Here is a 20,886-nt window from a genome sequence, read left to right as displayed (position 1 = left end):
CAGCAATATCATCTGTGCAATCGGGAAAATCTCCAAGCTTGGATGGATTTTCTGTTGATTTTTTTCAAAAAAATTTTTTTGATGACTTCGCCCTTTTTCTTTGTCAGGTTTTCAAAGAGTTGCTTGACTGTGATGCACTCCCTCCATCATGTTACCAGGCATGCATCTCTGTGTTGCTTAAAAAGGATAAGGATCAGGCTGACTGCGCCTCTTACAGGCCAATATCACTGTTGAATATTGATTTTTAAAATTGTGGCTAAGCTGCTGGCATGTAGGATGGAAAAAAATTCTTCCTTCCATATTATCACCTGACCAAACAGGCTTTATTAAGAATCAGCATTCTTTTTTTTAACATAAGATGGCTTTTTAATATCCTTTACACCCTTAACCACAATATATCAGAATGTGTTATTGCTGTGGATGCTGAAAAAGCATTTGATAGAGTCTAATGGGATTATATGTTTTTCACATTAGATAGGTTCGGTTTCAGGCCTTAATTTTGTATTTTTATTTTCCTGGATAAAGCTTCTTTATGCCAGTCCTCTAACAAACTGTCAATATTCTAACTATTATGAGCTCCACCGTGAAACAAGACAGGGCTGTCCTTTAAGCCCACTGCTTTTCGCCCTAGTGATTGAACCACTCACAATTGCGGTCCGGGAGAGTGGGGGCATACAAGGTATTTGGAGGGGAGGCATTGAGCATAGAGTCTCACTCTATGCCAGTGACCTTTTGTTATTTCTTTCCAACTTCTCTACCTGCCGTACTTAACGCACTGAACTTGCCCATCTGGAAATGTGGTGGCAGCTATAGCAAGGGTGGGATCATAATGAGTAAATTCTTATTATGGTCCAACACATGCAAAAAACACAAATAGAGGAGCTCAAATATCCTGTTTGGAGCAGAGGATGATGCCAGACAGAATGAAAATCCAGCAGCTATCATTTTACTGGACTACTTACTGACCAACTAGGAATCAAACAATTGCCTGTGTCATCTTTTAGTGTGCAAAATATCTTTATATTAGTACTGCTTATGATATACAAATTAATCTAGGTTAAAATTTCCTTGTTTACAGGCACTACTACAAAAATGGCAAATCTTACTCATCATGTTGACCATCATAGCTGCCCGGACATAACTAAAAACATGCCTGTTTCACTTTGGACTTGGTTAATAAAAAAAAAAGAAGACGTGTAATCACATGTTTTTGGATAGAGGCCCCAAGAGAAGAAGAAAGGGATATGAGAAAAATGTTTATGTGGTTGTAGATAGGTTTTTAGATACTTTTATATAGCTGAACGAAATACAGGATTGAAGTATGACAGAAAACAGGTTTGTATGTGCTGCACTGGTGACCTACTCTGTGCAAGCAGTTATTAGACTGTGTAAACTACAGTCAATTCATGGAATAAAAATACCAATGTACTGCTTAATTACCAGTGAAACACCCTCCACCCTCCGTCACCAAAATAACATCTGGACACAGTCAAGGATGAACCTCAGAAGAACAACAAACAGCACTTTGCACTATGTGCCTGTACATAAAGAACAAATCTTACTTGTCCATCTCAACCTCTGTCTCCCAATCCAGCAGTGGCACTCCTTTCAGCTCAACATGGATGTCATAAATGCCCTTGTTGAAGATATCTCCAGTCCATTTGGCAACCTAGCAGTCACACAAAAACATTTACTACATGAACCCAACTTTTCCACAACATGGCTAGACTGAAAATCTGCAATGTGGGAGGAAGGTCAGGGGCCTCAGATGTGAGAGGAGCCTAACAGTCATATGTCTACACCATGTTGTTTGTGCTTACATAATTTTAGGAACTGAAAATTTGTATCACTGAAGTTGAACATTTAACCCTTGAGCCCTAGGCTATTTTCAAGGTATTATCTAAATTCTTGTTTGGGTTATTATAAGGACAACCAATACATACAGTAAGGTTTCTTTTCAGAACAGTCTAGATCCATCTATTCCATCATTTGACATTATTATACTTGCAGACTTTTTTTTAAAATTTGACTTCATATCAAAGGAAAACAATATTTCTCATTATGAAATTGTCATGCTTACACATTTAATTTGTTTGTAATTTGGAAATATTTTCCCTATGTTAGGGGGATACATTGCTGGAGTTATAAGTTTGGAAAAATATGTGCTTAGTGCCTAACGGAAATAAATTTCACTTTTGTTCAACAAAAGTTTTCACATACAACTCAGGTGCTTGCCTGGAGAGGAAAAGCTGGCAAAAGTTTGCCTTTAACCCTCAAATCGGGGGGGGCTTATCGGCCATTTTGCTTTTGAAGCTCTTTCAACTGAGAAGCAGGAATGTGAACATGGGTGAAGTAATTAAAAAAAAAAAAAGATATTAAGTTTATCAAGTATATTTGATCCATCTTCATAATGGCATTATTTTGGCATGGTCAAATACCAATAGATGCACATGGCACAAAGGCCTAGTTCTGCTCTTTCCTGTGATGTGGTCCATATCTATACAATGATGAATAAAAAGTAATGCATGTGAAGATAGATGTACAGCTGTAGGTTGCAACAATGAAGAAATGTGATGTAAATTCAACATTATCTTTCTTGCCAACACTGCATCACAGAGACAAAGGTGAATTTGTGCAGTTTATTTTCTCCACCATGTTGCAATAAACACGTTCAAAGCAATTTAGCCACAGAGGAAGGGGTGTAAACTTGGTTGATAAGGGTTAATCAAGGCAACTTAGTTTATGCTGACTATTTGTTTGATCACTTTTCAAGTGATTTTTTTCATTATGAATACCTCTGGCAGTCATTTTTTTAAATAATGTTTAGACATGTTAGTGAATAAATGCCACGAAATATTGAAAAATGGCTATTATTTCCCGATGCACAAATGAACACATTCAAATCCCTTTTTGTGTCTGATTAGAAATGTCAAAATTCTGAGTTTACCATCCTACAAAACTGAGACACTACGCAATATTTACATGTGGCATGTTGGCACAGAGGACTTTGGTATTTTTGCTTAAAAAAACAAAACAATGATTAAGCAGGTGATCAAAACTGATCTACTCAGTCAACCAATTAGCTGTAGAAATGGTTTCGAAGTGTAAGGGTCAATCTTCCCAACAAAAAATTTTTTGCCCTGTGGCCCACAGGGTGGTTAATGCAGCAAAGACCAACACATGCATTAAGTTTTCAAAAAGACAAGCATGAATTCTTTTGGCAGCTTGTCCTACAAATTAAAAATAGCACAGTGTTTGATAGTTGAAAATTTACCATTAGAGTGACCATGATCGGCAGCCCGTATGTGATTTCATTGGTCGATTCAATGAGAATGACAGTCAGGCTGATGGTCATTCTGACCACACCTCCAAGGAAGGCAGCAGCTCCAATGAGAGCAAAAGTCCCTGAGTAGAGATCCATTCCAAGTTTCCTAAAAGCAGACAGACTCACAGTAAGAACCAGGAGAATCACTGTGGGAATGTGCATTGCCAGGAGCCATGTTAAAAAACATAAAGACTTGTGCCAACAGGTTGTTTTCCACAGTTAGCAAGAATGTGACGGCTGCCAGCTAAGGACAGCCTAAAGCCTGGCTATGACAACACAGGAAGTGAGAGAGGAAAATCCTCCGGTCACCACATTCCATCATATGGACTGTACTTACCAGACTCACTTATAATACTGGACATCCAATACTACCCTTAATTTTCTCCTGAAAGTAGTCATTTTGAATTTTGAGCATGTATGCACAGTTGCATGCAAAATTATTTCAGCCCTTTGACATTCTGGCAAAATGAGCAACATCACATCCACAGGCAATTGCTAAATGCCTGAATTCAAGGCAGCTTTTCTAAAAAAAAAAAAACCTGCAATGTAAGTTGCGATGCTTCAAGTTTATTTGTTGCGATAAAATTGCAGGGGACAGTGACAACTACTAAAAAGTTGCATTTTTTCAGCTTTCAGAATATGCTTCAACATTGTAATTGACAATATTTATTTCAAAATTAATTCTTTAAAGCTCCAAACCATTTACACAAAAGCTGGCACACCACAGTGGGAAATTAGCAGCAGCCAGATACTGGTTTAACATCTCATCTCTAGTATGTTGTGGGACACTCGTTGAGACTATCCGAGCCGGTCAGTGTGGGGAAAAAAGCACGCTAGGGTGGACTTTGACGCGGGGGGGCACGTTGCCCCATACTTTTCGCTAGCTGAGCTGCTAGCTGAGCTGCTAAGCTGCCTACCTGGCTAAATACTGGAGCTATGTCGAAAATTCATTTCTCCATCACTCATATGTATGAAATGACATATGAAAACAGACCCCAGGTTGAAAAAAACTCGAAGTTCCCCTTTAACAAATCCGCGGATCCAGAGTATAAACCCTGTCACTGCCAGAATCTAATCACTTGGTCCTTGTGCAATTTCTGACCTTCCCTGAAAATTTCATGCAAATCCGTCTGTCTGCTTTTGAGTAATGTTGCTAACAGAGGAAGGACTCACATATACCAATCGTCACATAACTCTGCCGCATTCCTTTGCGGAGTAATACATCTAATTTACCTTCAATCTTTCAGTGCTCCAACAGATTTGGATGCATCAGTTTCCATCATGTTGATTTGTCTGGTCTGTGGTATGCTTGTTTCAGGCATTCTCCACATATGTTTCACGGTAGAAAAGTGTCTGTCAAACGATGATTTTTTAATTTTTTTTTAATTCCACCACAATACTACACGAATGCAAAACATTTTACCTCTGCTTTGGTGAAGAGCATCGGGGAAAGAATTGTTTTGCATGGTCTTCAGCAGTAATTTTTGTTGGTAAATAAGAGACAGAATGAGACGTTTGTGCTGGGGACCGCTATGATTGGTGGAATTCATGGGAGGCTGGCCAAAATTGCGGAAAAGTTGTGGCTATTGGTCAAAAGCGCAAGGTCGTGCAGCATTCACAGAGATTTGCTGAATTCAGATGAATTGGTGCGATTGCAACATCGTGAATTCCTGGAAGGACTATTTCTCATGCAAGAGGTGAGCAGTTAGTTTTTTTGAAATATAATACCAAAGCAAAAATCAAGATTTAATTCATAATCCACCCAAAATTTCAACTTATTTATTTATTTATTTATTTTTACAAAAAGCAGGTTGCAAAATAATTCAACCCTCTATAAGCAATGCTAGGTAAATAAAGATAATTGCAGTACAACTCAAATGCCATACACCTGTATCTATACATTTTGAGGTTAATTCAACAGTGCCACATTCTAAACATCGAGTAATGCTCATGTCTATAAACTGTGTACACTTTGTGTCAATACTCCCCATACAGCTCTTGCAAGCAACATGGTTAAGACCAAAGAGATGTCCCTGGAAGTTTAGAGATGAGATGGTTGCTTTGCACAAGAAAAGAAATGGGTACAAGAAGATATTCAATCTCTTGAATGTTCCCAGAGACACTGTTGGAAGCATCATTTCATGCTGTGGGGGTGTTCTGCTTCGACTGGAACTGGGAATCCCCAGTGTATTGAAGGTACCATGGATTCAGGCAAGTACCAAGATATTCTGGTCAAGAATGCCACTCAATTTGTGAAAAAGTAGAAGCTTGGGCATAATTGCACATTCTAGCAAGACAATGACCCCAAACACACATCAGAACCAACAAAGGCTTGGTTACAGAAGAAAGCTTGGAAGGTTCTTGAGTGGCCATCACAATTTCCAGGCTGAAACCCAATTGAGAATCTGTGGTGGGATCTGAAGAAAGGTGTTGCAGCACGTAGAACTAAGAATATTGATGAGCTGGAGACAACTGTCCACAAGGTATGAGCTAAAATTCCCAAAGAGCGCTGCCAGAAGCTTGTTAGAGACTATATCTCCCATCTATAGCAGGTCATTGCAGCAAAAGGGTGCTACACAAAGTACTAAAAATACAGCCTCTTAAGGGGTTCAATAATTTTGCAACCTGCTTTTTGAAAGAAAAAAAATGGATGGATTGTGAATTAAATCATGATTTTTGCTTTGGTATCATATTTCAATAAGCTAACTGTTCACCTCTTATGATTTACTTATCACCTGCAGTTGTAATGTTGCTCATTATGCCAGAATGGGGGGGTTGAATAATTTTGCATGCAGCTATAACCACTGGTTTTATGTCTGAGTCCAAAGTTGGGGTCACGTGTCTAGCTTACCTTAGCATTCTGACTTTAAATGGAGGGACAGAGAGCTACAAATAGTGAAAACTTAATCTATAAAGGGTGTCTCTCCTAACAATTTATTGAAGAGTTACAAGGGAATAAAAAGGAAACCACAATTCTCTAAGGTGGCAGCTAATAAAAATTCTGTAGATACAGAGGAACACTTGATGCATGTACTATAAATACAATATGAAGTCTCTTTTTAGTTTTGTTTTTGGTTTACACCAACTCGTACTAAAAATGTTTGTCTCTCTGGGTGTTTTAAATATTCATTAATTTGCTATGGCATACAGAATTCTGAGTTGTTTAGATATTTGTTATATTTGATAGTCACTAAGAATGGGGAAACACACTTTAGTCATTGCAACATAGAAACACTTTGCTCTTACACTTTGAGGATGTTGGCAACAAGGCGTCCAAAAGCTGCCCCGCACAGCAGAGAGGGGACAAAGAGTCCGCTTGGGACAGACACACCATACGTCCAACAAGACAGCAGGAAATACAACAGGAAGAACACTGACAGAGTCACAGGGCTGAAGGTACCTGAGAGGAAGAACAAGACTGGTGTTTATTTCAGTCTGCTACCATGTAAGGGGCTTTCCTGCCATCGGGAGCAACTTCGGGTTCAGTATCTTGTGGTATTCGACAACCTGTTCTACTACTCTACCACAGCTACCTGTGATTTAACTAATAAAGAGATGTTGTGAAAGCATGTGTGTGTGCACGCACACGCTCACTCATCTCACCATCCTGGTGGAAGAGTTGGTGGATGGCAGCCTCCTGTGGGTTGAAGAACAATGTTGCCATATCATTGTAGGTCTTGTTGGGGCAGAAGAATGACCGGATGGTTGAGTTGATGTCATCAGTGCTGGCTAGCTGAAAACGATTCCAGAACTTTATATAAGACAGGACTTTCATAAATGTAGAGACACTATGGAGTGGACTGAGAACTGTGTTGTGTAGCCTCAGTTAGCAGGCTTTCTGTGGGCTTCGCCAAGTTAATTTTCAGGCTTTTTTAAATTTATACTCATTTTATTGTCTCAGTATAGGTGATCAAGGTATGGAATATAGCAATATAACATATAGGTCACATATTATTATTATTTTTTTTATCATTTTAATGATATAATTAAGAAAATTAATGACCTAAACCTAGAAAAAGGCAAAATGGGTAGATGGAAGGATGTAAAGTAATATATATTGCCAGTCAAAAGTTTGGACACACCTTCTCATTAAATGATTTTTCATTATTTTCATGACAAATGTACATTGTAGATTCTCACTGAAGGCATCAAAGCAATGTCTGAACACACATGGAATTATGCAGTAAACAAAAAAGTATGAAATAATTCAAAACATGTTTTATATTTTAGATTCTTCAAAATAGCCACCGTTTGCTTTAATTACTGCTTTGCACACCCTTGGCATTCTCTTGATAAACTTCATGAGGTAGTCACCTGAAATGGTTTTCCAACAGTCTTAAAGGAGCTCTAGGAGATGCTGAGCATTTGTTTGTGCTTTTGCCTTCACTCTGCAGTCCATCTCATCCCAAACCATCTGGATTGGATTTAGGTCAGGTGACTGTGGAGGCCAGATCAGCTGACGCAGCACTTCATCACTCTCCTTCTTGGTCAAATAACCCTTACACAGCCTGGAGGTGCGTTTGGGATCATTGTCCTGATGAAAAATAAATGATGGTCCAACTAAACAGAAACCGTTTAGTTCGACCATCATTTCTCAGATGACTCAGGCTTTTAGGTGTCTGTAGAGAAATTATGTAGATTTTTTTTTTGACTGTGCAACCACTGAATCCATACCTAGGTACAGGATCACCTGCTGGTTTGGGGCCCTGACAGTCAAATCCAAAATTCAGATTCATAATCTGGTGAAGATGTCAAGTAAGCTCATAGGCACCCCTGCTCCACTAATTCCTCAAGACTTGTTTATAAAGGCTACCATCAGGTAGGCAAACAGTAGTCTTTCGAAGTCATCACATGCCCTGTTTCCCAAGTATTAACTATTTAATTCAGGCAGGAAGTACAGAGTCCTGCTGTGCAGGCTCAACAGTTTTAAATATTCTTTCATCCCTCTCAATCTAGCTTATTAATGAGCAGGTAGGTGCAGCTGAGAAAAGGAGGTAGCCAAATGTTGTGCAAATAAGGATGTATGGATGTATGTACAGTGCCTTGTGAAAGTATTCGGCCCCCTTGAACTTTTCAACCTTTCGCCACATTTCAGGCTTCTAACGTAAAGATATAAAATTTTAATTTTTTGTCAAGAATCAACAACAAATGGGACACAATCGTGAAGTGGAACGAAATTTATTGGATATTTTAAACTTTTTTAACAAATAAAAACCTGAAAAGTGGAGCGTGCAATATTATTCGGCCCCCTTGCATTAATACTTTGTAGCGCCACCTTTTGCTGCAATTACAGCTGCAAGTCGCTTGGGGTATGTCTCTATCAGTTTTGCACATCGAGAGACTGAAATTCTTGCCCATTCTTCCTTGCAAAACAGCTCGAGCTCAGTGAGGTTGGATGGAGAGCGTTTGTGAACAGCAGTCTTCAGCTCTGCCCACAGATTCTCCATTGGATTCAGGTCTGGACTTTGACTTGGCCATTCTAACACCTGGATACGTTTATTTGTGAGCCATTCCATTGTAGATTTGGCTTTATGTTTTGGATCATTGTCCTGTTGGAAGATAAATCTCCGTCCCAGTCTCAGGTCTTTTGCAGACTCCAACAGGTTTTCTTCCACAATGGTCCTGTATTTGGCTCCATTCATCTTCCCATCAATTTTAACCATCTTCCCTGTCCCTGCTGAAGAAAAGCAGGCCCAAACCATGAGGCTGCCACCACCATGTTTGACAGTGGGGATGGTGTGTTCAGGGTGATGAGCTGTGTTGCTTTTACGCCAAACATATCGTTTTGCATTGTGGCCAAAAAGTTCCATTTTGGTTTCATTTGACCAGAGCACCTTCTTCCACATGTTTGGTGTGTCTCCCAGGTGGCTTGTGGCAAACTTCAAACGAGACTTTTTCTGGATATCTTTGAGAAATGGCTTTCTTCTTGCCACTCTTCCATAAAGACCAGATTTGTGCAGTGTACGACTGATTGTTGTCCTATGGACAGACTCTCCCACCTCAGCTGTAGATCTCTGCAGTTCATCCAGAGTGATCATGGGCCTCTTGGCTGCATCTCTGATCAGTCTTCTCCTTGTTCCAGGTGAAAGTTTAGAGGGACGGCCGGGTCTTGGTAGATTTGCAGTGGTCTGATACTCCTTCCATTTCAATATGATTGCTTGCACAGTGCTCCTTGAGATGTTTAAAGCTTGGGAAATCTTTTTGTATCCAAATCCGGCTTTAAACTTCTCCACAACAGTATCTGGGACCTGCCTGGTGTGTTCCTTGGTCTTCATGATGCTCTCTGCACTTTAAACAGAGCCCTGAGACTATCACAGAGCAGGTGCATTTATACGGAGACTTGATTACACACAGGTGGATTCTATTTATCATCATCAGTCATTTAGGACAACATTGGATCATTCAGAGATCCTCACTGAACTTCTGGAGTGAGTTTGCTGCACTGAAAGTAAAGGGGCCGAATAATATTGCACACTCCACTTTTCAGTTTTTTATTTGTTAAAAAAGTATAAAACATCCAATAAATTGTGTTCCACTTCACGATTGTGTCCCAATTGTTGTTGATTCTTGACAAAAAATTAAAATTTTATATCTTTATGTTTGAAGCCTGAAATGTGGTGAAAGGTTGAAAAGTTCAAGGGGGCCGAATACTTTCACAAGGCGCTATATGTATGGCGGTATGGAGGTATTTGAGTTGTTTTTATTTTTATTATTTTAACTTGTTTATTATTTATATGTCATGTATTTTATGTGTTATTGTAGCATGTGTTCTGTTTTATGTGTTGCAGTGCAACTTGCGTTTTGTCTTGTCTAAGACAAATTTCTCCCACGGGAGACAATAAAGTGAACCTTGAAACCAGAGGGATGGCATGTCACTGCAGGATACTGTGGTAACCATGCTGGTATGCCTTCAATTTTGAACAAATCCCCAATAGTGTCACCAGTAAAGTACCCCCACATCATCACACTTTCTCCTCCATGCTTCATGGTGGGAACCATGTATGGAGAGAGCATCCATTCACCTTTTTGCACAAAGTCACAGTAGATGGAACCAAAGATCTCAAATTTGGAATCATAAGACCAAAGCACAGATTTCTACTAGTCTAATGTCCATTTCTTGTCCTTTTTCCTTAGCTGATTGGTTCTTGCCATAACATGGATTCTAACAATTTTGTCAAATAAGTCTGTCAACTCTGTACCAACCTGACTTCTGTGAAACAAAGCATATGGTTCCAACCCCATTACGAAGGTAAGAAAATCCACAAATTAACCTTGACAAGGCACACCTGTGAAGTGAAAGCCATTTCAGGTGACTACCTCAAGAAGCTCTTCCAGAGAATATCAAGAGTATGCAAAGCAGCAATCAAAGCAAAGCGTGGCTATTTTGAAGAATCTAAAATGTAGAAGTTGTTTTGACCGATTTCACTTTTTTTGTTTATGACATAATTCTATGTGTTGAGTCCTTGTTTTGATGCCTTCAGTGAGAATCTACAAAGTAATTAGTCATCAGAATAAAGAAAAAACATGAAATGTGTGTAATCTTCCAGCTACGGTATCAATGGTGTTAAAGAACGTGGCAACATGCAAAATCGTTTTAAAATAAATATTTCTGCCAACAGCATGATGAGATGCTATTTACGACTTGCAAATTAAATTTAACATTTAATACCTTTTAAGTCTCATTCAAGCATTTCTTGAAATGAATACACTTGTGGTGCTTCTGTTTGGTATTGTAACAATAGAAGAAAGAGCTGATGCTTACTGTGGTGTTATGTGTTGTGGGCGAGGACAGATCGCGACATTCACCCAGCAGCATGGAGGCTGCAAATATCACAACTGTTGTCACCATGGTAACCAGCAGACTTTCTAGAACTCTGGAAAAGATACAAATATTGAACATCTGTAATTATATACTGGAAAGGAATTAGTGTCATATTTTCAAATATGTGCTTTCAGAAGCACAGCTGGTATTAAATACAATTACTGTGTTTTAACTAATGTGTTCAGAAAGATGGCTTGTTCTCTGTAAGATCAGATCACCTGATAAATTTAGCCTTGGGGTGGATGTGTCTGATGCGATATTTGGCCAGGCTCCTGTTAATGCAGTTGAAGAGCGCTCCCAGCACGCCACCCACCACACCCATCAGAACAAAGAAGGCCAGGTCCACCGCTGTCCACAGGTGGCAATTCTTATCTCCATTCGAACACTGATCAGGGGTTTGCAACAGGGGTAAAATGATACATCATTGTGCTGTTTACTTTTCATTATGGGAAGGCTCTCTGCTGTGACAGCATATAGAAGCTCCAGTATCACCACGTCTATCTGCAGACAGAACAATCATCTGAAGTGACATGTGGCCTCCGACACCCTTATATACACACGTGGACAAAATTGTTGGTACCCCTTGGTTAATGAAAGAAAAACCCACAATGGTCACAGAAATAATCTGAATCTGACAAAAGTAATCCATCCATCTATTCTCTATACACCGCTTTATCCTCACTAGGGTCGCGGGGGGTGCTGGAGCCTATCCCAGCTGACTTGGGCGAAGGCAGGGTCTGGACAGGTCGCCAGTCTGTCGCAGGGGAATCTGACAAAAGTAATAATAGAAAAAAAATTCTTTGAAAATGAACCAATGAAAATCAGACATTGCTTTGGAACCGTGGTTCAACAGAATTATTTTGAAAAATAAACTCATGAAACAGGGCTGGACAAAAATGACGGTACCCTTAACTTAATATTTTGTTGCACAACCTTTTGAGGCAATCACTGCAATCAAACGATTTCTGTAACTGTAAGTGAGACTTCTGCACCTCTCAGCAGGTATTTTGGCCCACTCCTCATGAGCAGACTGCTCCAGTTTTCTCAAGTTTGAAGGGTGCGTTCTCCACACGGCATGTTTCAGCTCCTTCCACAGATGTTCAATAGGATGTAGATCAGGGCTCATAAAAGGCCACTTCAGAATAGTCCAATGTTTTCCTCTTAGCCATTCTTGGGTGTTTTTAGCCGTATGTTTTGGGTCACTATCCTGTTGCAAGACCCATGACCTGCGACTGACACCAAGCTTTCTGATACTGGGCAGCACATTTCTCTCTAGAATACCTTGATAGTCATGAGATTTCATTGTACCCTGCACAAATTCGAGACACCCTGTGTCCGATGCAGCAAAGCAGCCCCAGAACATCACAAAGCCTCCTCCATGTTTCACAGTAGGGACAGTGTTCTTTTCTTGATATGCTTCATTTTTGTGTCTGTGAACATAGAGCTGATGTGCCTTGCCAAAAAGTTCCAGTTTTGTCTCGTCTGTCCATAGGACATTCTGCCAGAAGCTTTGTGGCTTGTCAACATGCGGTTTGGCAAATTCCAGTCTGACTTTTTTATGATTTGTTTTCAACAATGGTGTCCTCATCTGGACACCAAGGTACAACTAACACTGATGTACCTTGACCTTGGAGTTCACCTTTAATGTCTTTAGTGGCTGTTCTGGCTCTTTTGTTACCATTCGTATAATCCGTCTCTTCAATTTGTCATCAATTTTCCTCCTGCGGCCATGTCCAGGGAGGTTGGCTACAGTCCCACGGATCTTAAATTTCTGAATGATATGTGCAACTGTAGTCACAAGAACATCAAGCTGCTTGGAGATGGTCTTATAGCCTTTACCTTTAACATTCTTGTCTGTAATTTTCTTTTTAATCTTCTGAGACAAGCCTCTCCTTCGCTTCCTCTGGTCCATTATTTAGTGTGGTACACACCATGTCACCAAACAGCACAGTGACTACTTGTAACCCTATAAATAGTCCAACTGGCTGATTACAAGTTTGTAGACACCTGTGATGCTAATTAGAGGACACACCTTGATTCAACATGTCCATATGGTCACATTACTTTCAGTCTTTTCTAAGGGTACCATCATTTTTGTCCAGGCCTGTTTCATGAGTTTATTTTTTTAAAATAATTCTGTTGAACCACAGTTCAAAAGCAATGTCTGATTTTCTGTTCCATTACAAATTATGCCTTGTAATCCTTGTTCTTCTCTAACAATTTCAGCCAATGGCTCAATATTTATTGCGAACAGCAAAGGGCTGAGGGGACAACCCTATCTGGTCCCTCTTTTCAGCTGGAATTGCTCAGAAATATAACCGTTTACTCGAACTTTGGAGGTAGGATTCAGGTATAGCACCCCAACCCAATTAATAAATGTAGAATCAAAATTAAACTTCTTCAGGGTATACTCTAAGAATATCCAATCGACCTTGTCAAATGCCTTCTCAGCGTCAAGGCTGAGAAGCATTGATGGGTCTGTTCTTTTCTTAGCTATTGTCATTATGTTCAATGTTCTCCTGATATTATTGATTCCTAAGCAGCCTGGAATAAAACCTCTTTGGTCAATACCAATCACATTTTTTATGCATTCTTGTAGTCTTTTAGCTAATATGGATGTTAGAATTTTCATGTCGCAACATAATAGACTTATTGGTCTATAAGAAGAACAATTTGTAGAATCTTTACCCTCTTTATGGATAACAGATATGACCGCTTGGGGCCAAGATTTAGGTGGATCTTTTTCAGTGAGAGCATAATTAAAAACTCTGAATAGTAAAGGGGTAATTTCATCTTTGAAATATTTATAAAACTCACCTGGATAGCCATCCACTCCAGGGGACTTGTTGTTCTTTAAATTTTTAATAGCCTCCTCAATTTCCTTTTTTGAAATTGGTTTTATTAATGCTTTAGATTGAGTCTCAGACAATGAGGGTAATGTTATTCTAACCAAAAATCTTTGTATTTTACCAGATTTTTCAGCATCGTCTGGTAAGTTGTATAATACTTCATAATATGTTGAGAATGCATCAGCAATTTCTTTGGGGTGGCATACCATTTTTTTTAGTTGTTGGGTGTAAGATTTTTGCAACTGTGCGGCTTGATTGAGCTTAACGTAATTGAAAAGCTAATAATCTACTAGCTCTATTTCCTGATTCATAATGTCTTTGGTTAGCAAAGCGCAGGGCTCCTTCTGCTTTGTATGTTAATAAGTCATTAAGTTTTTGTCTAGAACAAAGCAATGTCTGATTTTCATTGGTTAATTTTTATAGAATTTTTATTTATTATTACTTTTATCAGATTCAAATTATTTCTGTGACCATTGTGGGTTCACCGAGGGGTACCAACAATTTTGTCCATGTGTGTACCTTGGCACACACCGGGAAGTCTCTTTTTCCACATAAAGATCACTTAAGCTCCTCAGCTGTCCTGCCATTGGCATTTACTGATTTATTTTAGACATGCCACAATAACATAAAGGCAGAAAAAAGAAAAAGAAATCAAATCACACAAGATTAAAAGAAACTCAAAAGCTTCATATAATGTCTGAAAACAAGTGGGATGAAGATTAACTATGAACTCCTACTTGCTATATGTCCATATATTTCCTATCCTACTGTTTCCTATTTGCTTATATACATCCCAAGAAACCCCAAGAATACAATTATTGTTCCACATTAAAATGCAAGTTTCCTGTTAATTTGTTTCCCACGTTGCTTCTGAACAGGTGTTGTATGTCATTTGTTAATTGTAACATTATTTGCACACTCCTGAAATGAGCTAAACCAACAAATTTCAAAGTATTTGTTTTGTAAAAGAACATGAGCACAGTGACATGCAGAAAATGTCAGTGTGCCCGTTATATCCCACATTGTGTGGGATAAACATGTTTACTGGATAGAATGCAGTATTATATGTTTTATCCCATCACAGTGGGTCAAGTACAGTAACAACAGTGAAGAGTATAAAGTGCCTTTTTAATTCAGAATGAGTGTTCTTCATAGGAATTAATCAATTTTTTCAAACTTTATATATATCTTTAGAAGGTTTCCAACTGAGTTTATGATCCAATACCACACCTAGAAATGTATTTTCATACACTCTTTCAGTGTTATAATTATCAATATTTATTGAAAGAGTTTATTTTATGATGCAAAGCAGTAAAAGTTTGGTTAGTTTTTTTCATACTTTACAGTTTATTCCTGTTAAATCACAGTTTTAATTTTCCCATCTCTGTTTGAACTTTAATTAAAAGCCTCTCTAAATTGTCGCCTGAGCAAAGAAAAAAAATTGGGCCATCTGCTAAAACCAAAAATGTTCTTTTCCTTGAGAACTTCCACAGGTCATGAATAAACCGTATGAACCATTTTGGTCCAGACACTGACCTTTGTGGGACATCACATGTAATATTACCCAATTTGTACAAATTGATGCCTATTTATAATTTTACTTTTCAGATAGTTTATCACTGCTTGTGGGAGCCCTATTATGTTTTGTGTTGCAACACACCTTTCCATTTGATATGAAATATGAGTTAAATGCGATATTTAAGTGCTTGATTTTGAAAGCGCAGTCTGCTTACCAGATAGCCTGGCCAGTCCCATCCTGTTTTTCCCCTATCTACAGACTGAGACTCACTGGAGAGGCAATTGAATGAAATGAGAAAGCCACAACAGTAAAAACAGACAATTCAAGTAACTTGGATTACTTTTGGAGCTGCACTACTGGCTTTAGTAATCTGCTGTCTCTTTTAATTAATTTTTATCATGTTTGAGTTTCCAGTTTAACTCTACACTTTCGCACTTTAAGATGCAAAACTCTGTTTTCAATTAGCATCATGCTGCTATGACATGACTTTGTCAGAATAAAATTAACTTTAATAAAATTTTAATTTTGCTTTCTTTGTTTTTATGAGAGAAATTTATGATCATTAATATTATTTTTAAAAAGTCATTAGCGGTAGCCCAGTGTTTACCTTGAACTCCCCAAAGTTGAGCAGACCAGGTAGCTGGAAGGAGCCCCACTTGTTGAAGTTGATCCCAGAGCGGAAGAAGTTGAGGGTGAAAGTGGCTGACATGGAACAGAAGAGCTGAAACAGAAGATGGAACAGATGAACTAAGAAATAGTCAATGGGTAGTGCATCCTGCTCCGCTTTGCTGTAGTGCTCCACAATGTATCTGTCCTGGACTACCATGCTACTTCTTCAAAGAACTCTGAAGGAGCATTGAGGAAACACATTTATGCATGACAAAAAGAATGAATGACAGAAAAGTGAGTGAAACTGATCATACTCATAACTAAAAAGGTATAATTTCATAAAAATGTGTGGGCTACAAAAGTTGTACTTTGAATTGAATGTTAACATTTGCCAGCAGGCTCACTATGATGGGTTAAAATACTGATGTTTAGAAGCTAATATCAACCATGTTTTTATAGGGTTTTAGCATGTGCTTGCTAGCATTAAGCACAATGTGTGGGTAAATTTGATGGGAATGTAATAAGCTTTAAAGGTACTGAGTCATAAACTAAATTACTGGACAGAGACAAAATCCTCATTTGATGATGACACTACACAAATTTACCCTGAATGGAACATAAATGTCTGAACCAAATTTCATGAGATTCCATCCAGTAACTTCAGTTATTTCAAACTGAAGCAAAAAAATGTCAATCTACTCAGGGTAGACTGCAACACAGGAGTAGTCAGGTGAAGACCCAAAAATACACTGCTAGTTATATTTCAACCCTAGATCCATGGCACATGGCAAAAATGTCCAGCCTTTATTCTATTAATAACATAGACTGACCTACCACTTTCCAAGTAAGAGCCTGATTCCAGAAAGAGGAGCCCTCCTCCAGACTGAAGAGGGTGCCACCTATTGGAGCACCAAATGCAGCAGCTACTCCAGCAGCAGCACCAGCTGACACAAAATCTCGTTTGTCCCTGAAGAACAGAGAAGACAACATGATGACCTATGCTGAATATCTGCAGAGCCAGGGAAGAATGAACAGGATATCTGTGTAGTGTATCACTAATAGGAATGTGTAGCACAGTCATACCTGTCACTACGGAAGTACGGAAAATCAAAATTGATCCTCTTGAAAGTGATGCTCTGAAACTAATAAAGGAGGAAAATATCTGATAAACATATTTAAGGAAAAAATATCAGTCAAATGCATCAAAATACTATATACAGTACTGTGCAAAATCTTTGGGCACTTTCACTGATGTCCTAATGCATAGGCTTAAGCTTGTTTTATGCTTGATGGAACCGTGAGGTCTGTGCAGCTCTGTGTGGACAAATTACGTAATTTTAGCAGCCACCGCCACTTGTCACACGGCCCTCCTCAAGCAGAAAATTCGCACCTCCAAATTTTTCTAACCACATGGATGGAGACGTGTGGAAAACTGGTGGAAGAGCAAGAGCTCCCAGCAGCAGAAGTTCAGAAACACAGGCATTATATGATTCATCACACAGAGATCACCTGATACCTGGGTTATGAAAAATTCATGGCGTGAAATTAAAACTAACTGCCTAAATGCAACTATTATTGCTGAAGGCCTGGGTCTCCAACAGCAAAAACTACAGCTAACATAGTGAAGGCAGAAGCAGTCACAATACTGAGTCAATGCCAATGTTACTTCTTCTACTCCTCTGTCTTTCTTCCTGTTTTCTTTCAGTTGTGGGTCTGTCACTTGGGCAAAAATGAATGAATCTTTGCACATCTGACCTCTGGAGTTGTTGCTTTATTAGGGTCCAAGCCCAAGCAGGACCCTCTTGGAGTGCATGGGTTTATCATTAGTTTTTGTGTTTCTTATCTTCTGAGGCCACAAAGCGGTTGTAGGTCTGACTGTGACAGGCTTGTTAAAAGAATTAAAAATTCAGCCCTGCCCCTACACTGAAGGTAAGGCACAAATAATCCATACATCCATTCTCTATACACTGCTTTATCCTCACAACAGTGAACTGAAAGCTAATGGAAACATTGTAAAAACAGAATAATAAACTACTGACTTTGCACAAAGAATATTTACATTTTTTTCATAAACATATTGCCTCTGAGCATGATGGGAAACTCAGTCCATCCACCTACAACCAATAAAAGACAGAATTATTGCATTTCCTGTTTACAAACAAGCCAGGCAAAAACATAATCCCTGCTGGCTGGTGCTCTGTGTGGCATGCCTGCAAATGTATAACAATAAAATTCATGTTAAAATATCAAAGTTTTCTCTCTAGTGAAACATAACAGCTTTTATTTTGAAATGGTCGCAAACTCTTGAGTTTGTATGGTAGCTGTTCCCTGTTCTTTGTATTGTGATATTTACAGCTCAGACACTCAAGTTGTGTTTTATTCACCTTCACATTAGATTTTTGAACATGAGACACCAAGAGTGCAGAGAGTTGCTAGGTTAATCCCTGTGTGAAAAAAGATCGTTGGCAGTACAGTGATGTACTGTTCTAGGGAATGCAAGATGTTTTGTTGATGAATGTCAAGAGAAAGTCACAACTCTGCATTATATTAACAGCTTAATGCAATGAATTCTACAACATAAACATGCATGGATTAACGCTTTGTACGACTAACCAAAAGTCCAGCATTTTTTCTCCTTGGACCAGGCATGCTTCTGATTTTGTCTCTGGTTTAGGAGTGTCCTAATTTTAGGAATGTGACATTTGTAGTTCCTTTCCTGCAAATGTCTGCTTGGTGGCTCTTGATGCACTGCCAAAAGTCAGCCTTTTCAGCAGTGATCTTCTGTGGCTTCTTGTTGAAAGAGTTGATGATTGTCTTCTGAACAACACTCAAGTCAGCAGTTTTCTCCATGATTGTGGTTGTGTGTACCAAACTAAACTGAGAGATACACTCTATTTATACCGTCTGAACACTAATCTTCTCAAAATTAAATAATTAAATAATTTGAGATACTGGAGAGATTTCTGATTAGCCATAATCATCTAACTTAAAACAAAAAAAGACTTGAAATATTTTATTTTACATATAACAAGTCTAGAATATATTCAATTTTCACTTTGTTAAATATAAAAAAAATGTTTTGACACACATTAGTATGTTATTGTTTTCTTTCTCCACAGTTGTTAAAAACTTGATGTTAATACCTTAAATGGCATTTTTTGACTCCTAATACGATTAAAGAGGTTTGAGGGCCCGGCACCTCTGGGCATTCTGGATGTTGAGATTCTTATACATTGGGAGGCCCCTGATTAGTTCAAGTTATTTATTCTGAGACAGAAGATCAAGGAGTCCTTCAACAGACAGCCTGATATCAACATCATAGAGTCAGTCAGAGATTACATGAAAAGTCTGAAGACACTAAAAAAGACCGAGTCTTTAAAAGAACTGTCGTAACCTCACCAGGACGCTTACTACAACCTACTTGTCAAGTATGTCTAAAAACTGAAAGACTGCTGTGGGAATTGGTGCTGGTTTGCACGAAGCAACTTATAATTTGATTTAGATCACTAATAAAAACTACTGATCACATAATTTTTGGAAGCATCCTCACTTTAAGTGTCAGTGTAAATAAAAACTGTTGCACAGAGCTGTATATATTATGTAAATAAATTGAATCTGACATGAACCGAAACTCTTAACACAGTTATTTCGTGCATACATCCCAGGATTAATGTCATATCACCCCAGTTAATGTCACATTAATGTCGTATCGATGTACCTGAGGAAGGCCAGCTCCTACGATGGCTCCACTGTGTATCATTGGACCTTCTTTCCCCACAAACAGACCTGAGTGGACACACACTGAGTCAGAGGTCCTGCCCACCTGCTATTTGATCCTATGTTATAAGTCTCATCACAAGATATAGGTATATAACAAGATATACATTTTGTAGGTGTACAAAAATCACGTAAATATCAAATTATTCAAAACTGTATCATATCTAATTAACAGCAATATTTTTAAGTTGAAATGCCGACTATTTCCCCTTGTGAACAATCACATTCAAATACTTTAGAATAACTATACTGAACATACAGGAAGCAAAATAGAAACTCAGTGTAACAAATGTGAATACACTTCTGATTACTGACACACAAGTTAGAAAGCCTAAAAGAAAAAAGAAAAAAAAAAAGAAAGAAAACCTGTGATGACTGAAACCAAATTGTGGACACCTATGATTTCCAATTTGCCTTATTAAACATTGCTAAAACATGACCTGTGAATCAGAGAGTCTAACACATGCAGTGTAAAATGCCAGCAGATTTCAGACACCTTAGTCCAAAAGTCCTTTACCTCCAGCCACACTGAAAAGGACTCCAGCAGCCTTGCAGACAAAAGTTCGAAGTCGGACGATTCCAGGAATCTTCACTCCATTCAAGTAACTTTTGATTTCTGGAATCCCTGAACCTGCAGCTACTGGCTGGAAAACATAACATGTTAACATCACGACATGAGCTACAGATAAGTGTATTACCTAGTGTCAAAAGTAAAGTTTCTATTAACTCAAAATTAAGCAACATATACATTCGACTCATGTCAAAAACCTCAAGGTTTCAAAAGGTAAAGATTCAGTAAAGCCTTGACAAAAACCTGCACATACTGTAGTTTAACTACCGTATGCTTACAACCCTTAAGCAAGTTTTGTGGTTTTATACTGAGTGGTATTGAACAGCTCTCCAAGTAATGGTTTTGGTTTGAGTTTTTAATTTGTTTTGTGGAGATGTTTCTAACCAGTGGCTAGGTTTCAGACAGAAATCTAAA

The 20,886-nt window shown here is 38.5% G+C and overlaps 1 protein-coding gene across 1 annotated transcript in view; it reads right to left on the bottom strand.

Annotated features, from left to right (window-relative positions):
- clcn6 (chloride channel 6) overlaps positions 1 to 20,886 on the bottom strand; it is a 43,601-nt gene that overhangs the window by 9,808 nt on the left and 12,907 nt on the right. The window contains exons 7-17 of the mRNA XM_022216936.2: positions 20,419 to 20,545; positions 19,843 to 19,910; positions 17,208 to 17,266; positions 16,959 to 17,091; positions 16,123 to 16,236; positions 11,366 to 11,532; positions 11,088 to 11,199; positions 6,929 to 7,058; positions 6,572 to 6,725; positions 3,275 to 3,431; positions 1,563 to 1,669 (exon numbers count right to left, since the gene is read on the bottom strand). Coding sequence (XP_022072628.1) covers positions 1,563 to 1,669; positions 3,275 to 3,431; positions 6,572 to 6,725; positions 6,929 to 7,058; positions 11,088 to 11,199; positions 11,366 to 11,532; positions 16,123 to 16,236; positions 16,959 to 17,091; positions 17,208 to 17,266; positions 19,843 to 19,910; positions 20,419 to 20,545 — 1,328 coding nt within the window. The remainder of the gene's footprint in view (positions 1 to 1,562; positions 1,670 to 3,274; positions 3,432 to 6,571; positions 6,726 to 6,928; positions 7,059 to 11,087; positions 11,200 to 11,365; positions 11,533 to 16,122; positions 16,237 to 16,958; positions 17,092 to 17,207; positions 17,267 to 19,842; positions 19,911 to 20,418; positions 20,546 to 20,886) is intronic.

Source organism: Acanthochromis polyacanthus, chromosome 6 (genome assembly GCF_021347895.1).
Source record: "Acanthochromis polyacanthus isolate Apoly-LR-REF ecotype Palm Island chromosome 6, KAUST_Apoly_ChrSc, whole genome shotgun sequence".
NCBI lineage: Eukaryota > Metazoa > Chordata > Actinopteri > Pomacentridae > Acanthochromis > Acanthochromis polyacanthus.
This window is presented reverse-complemented; position numbering and strand designations above follow the sequence as displayed.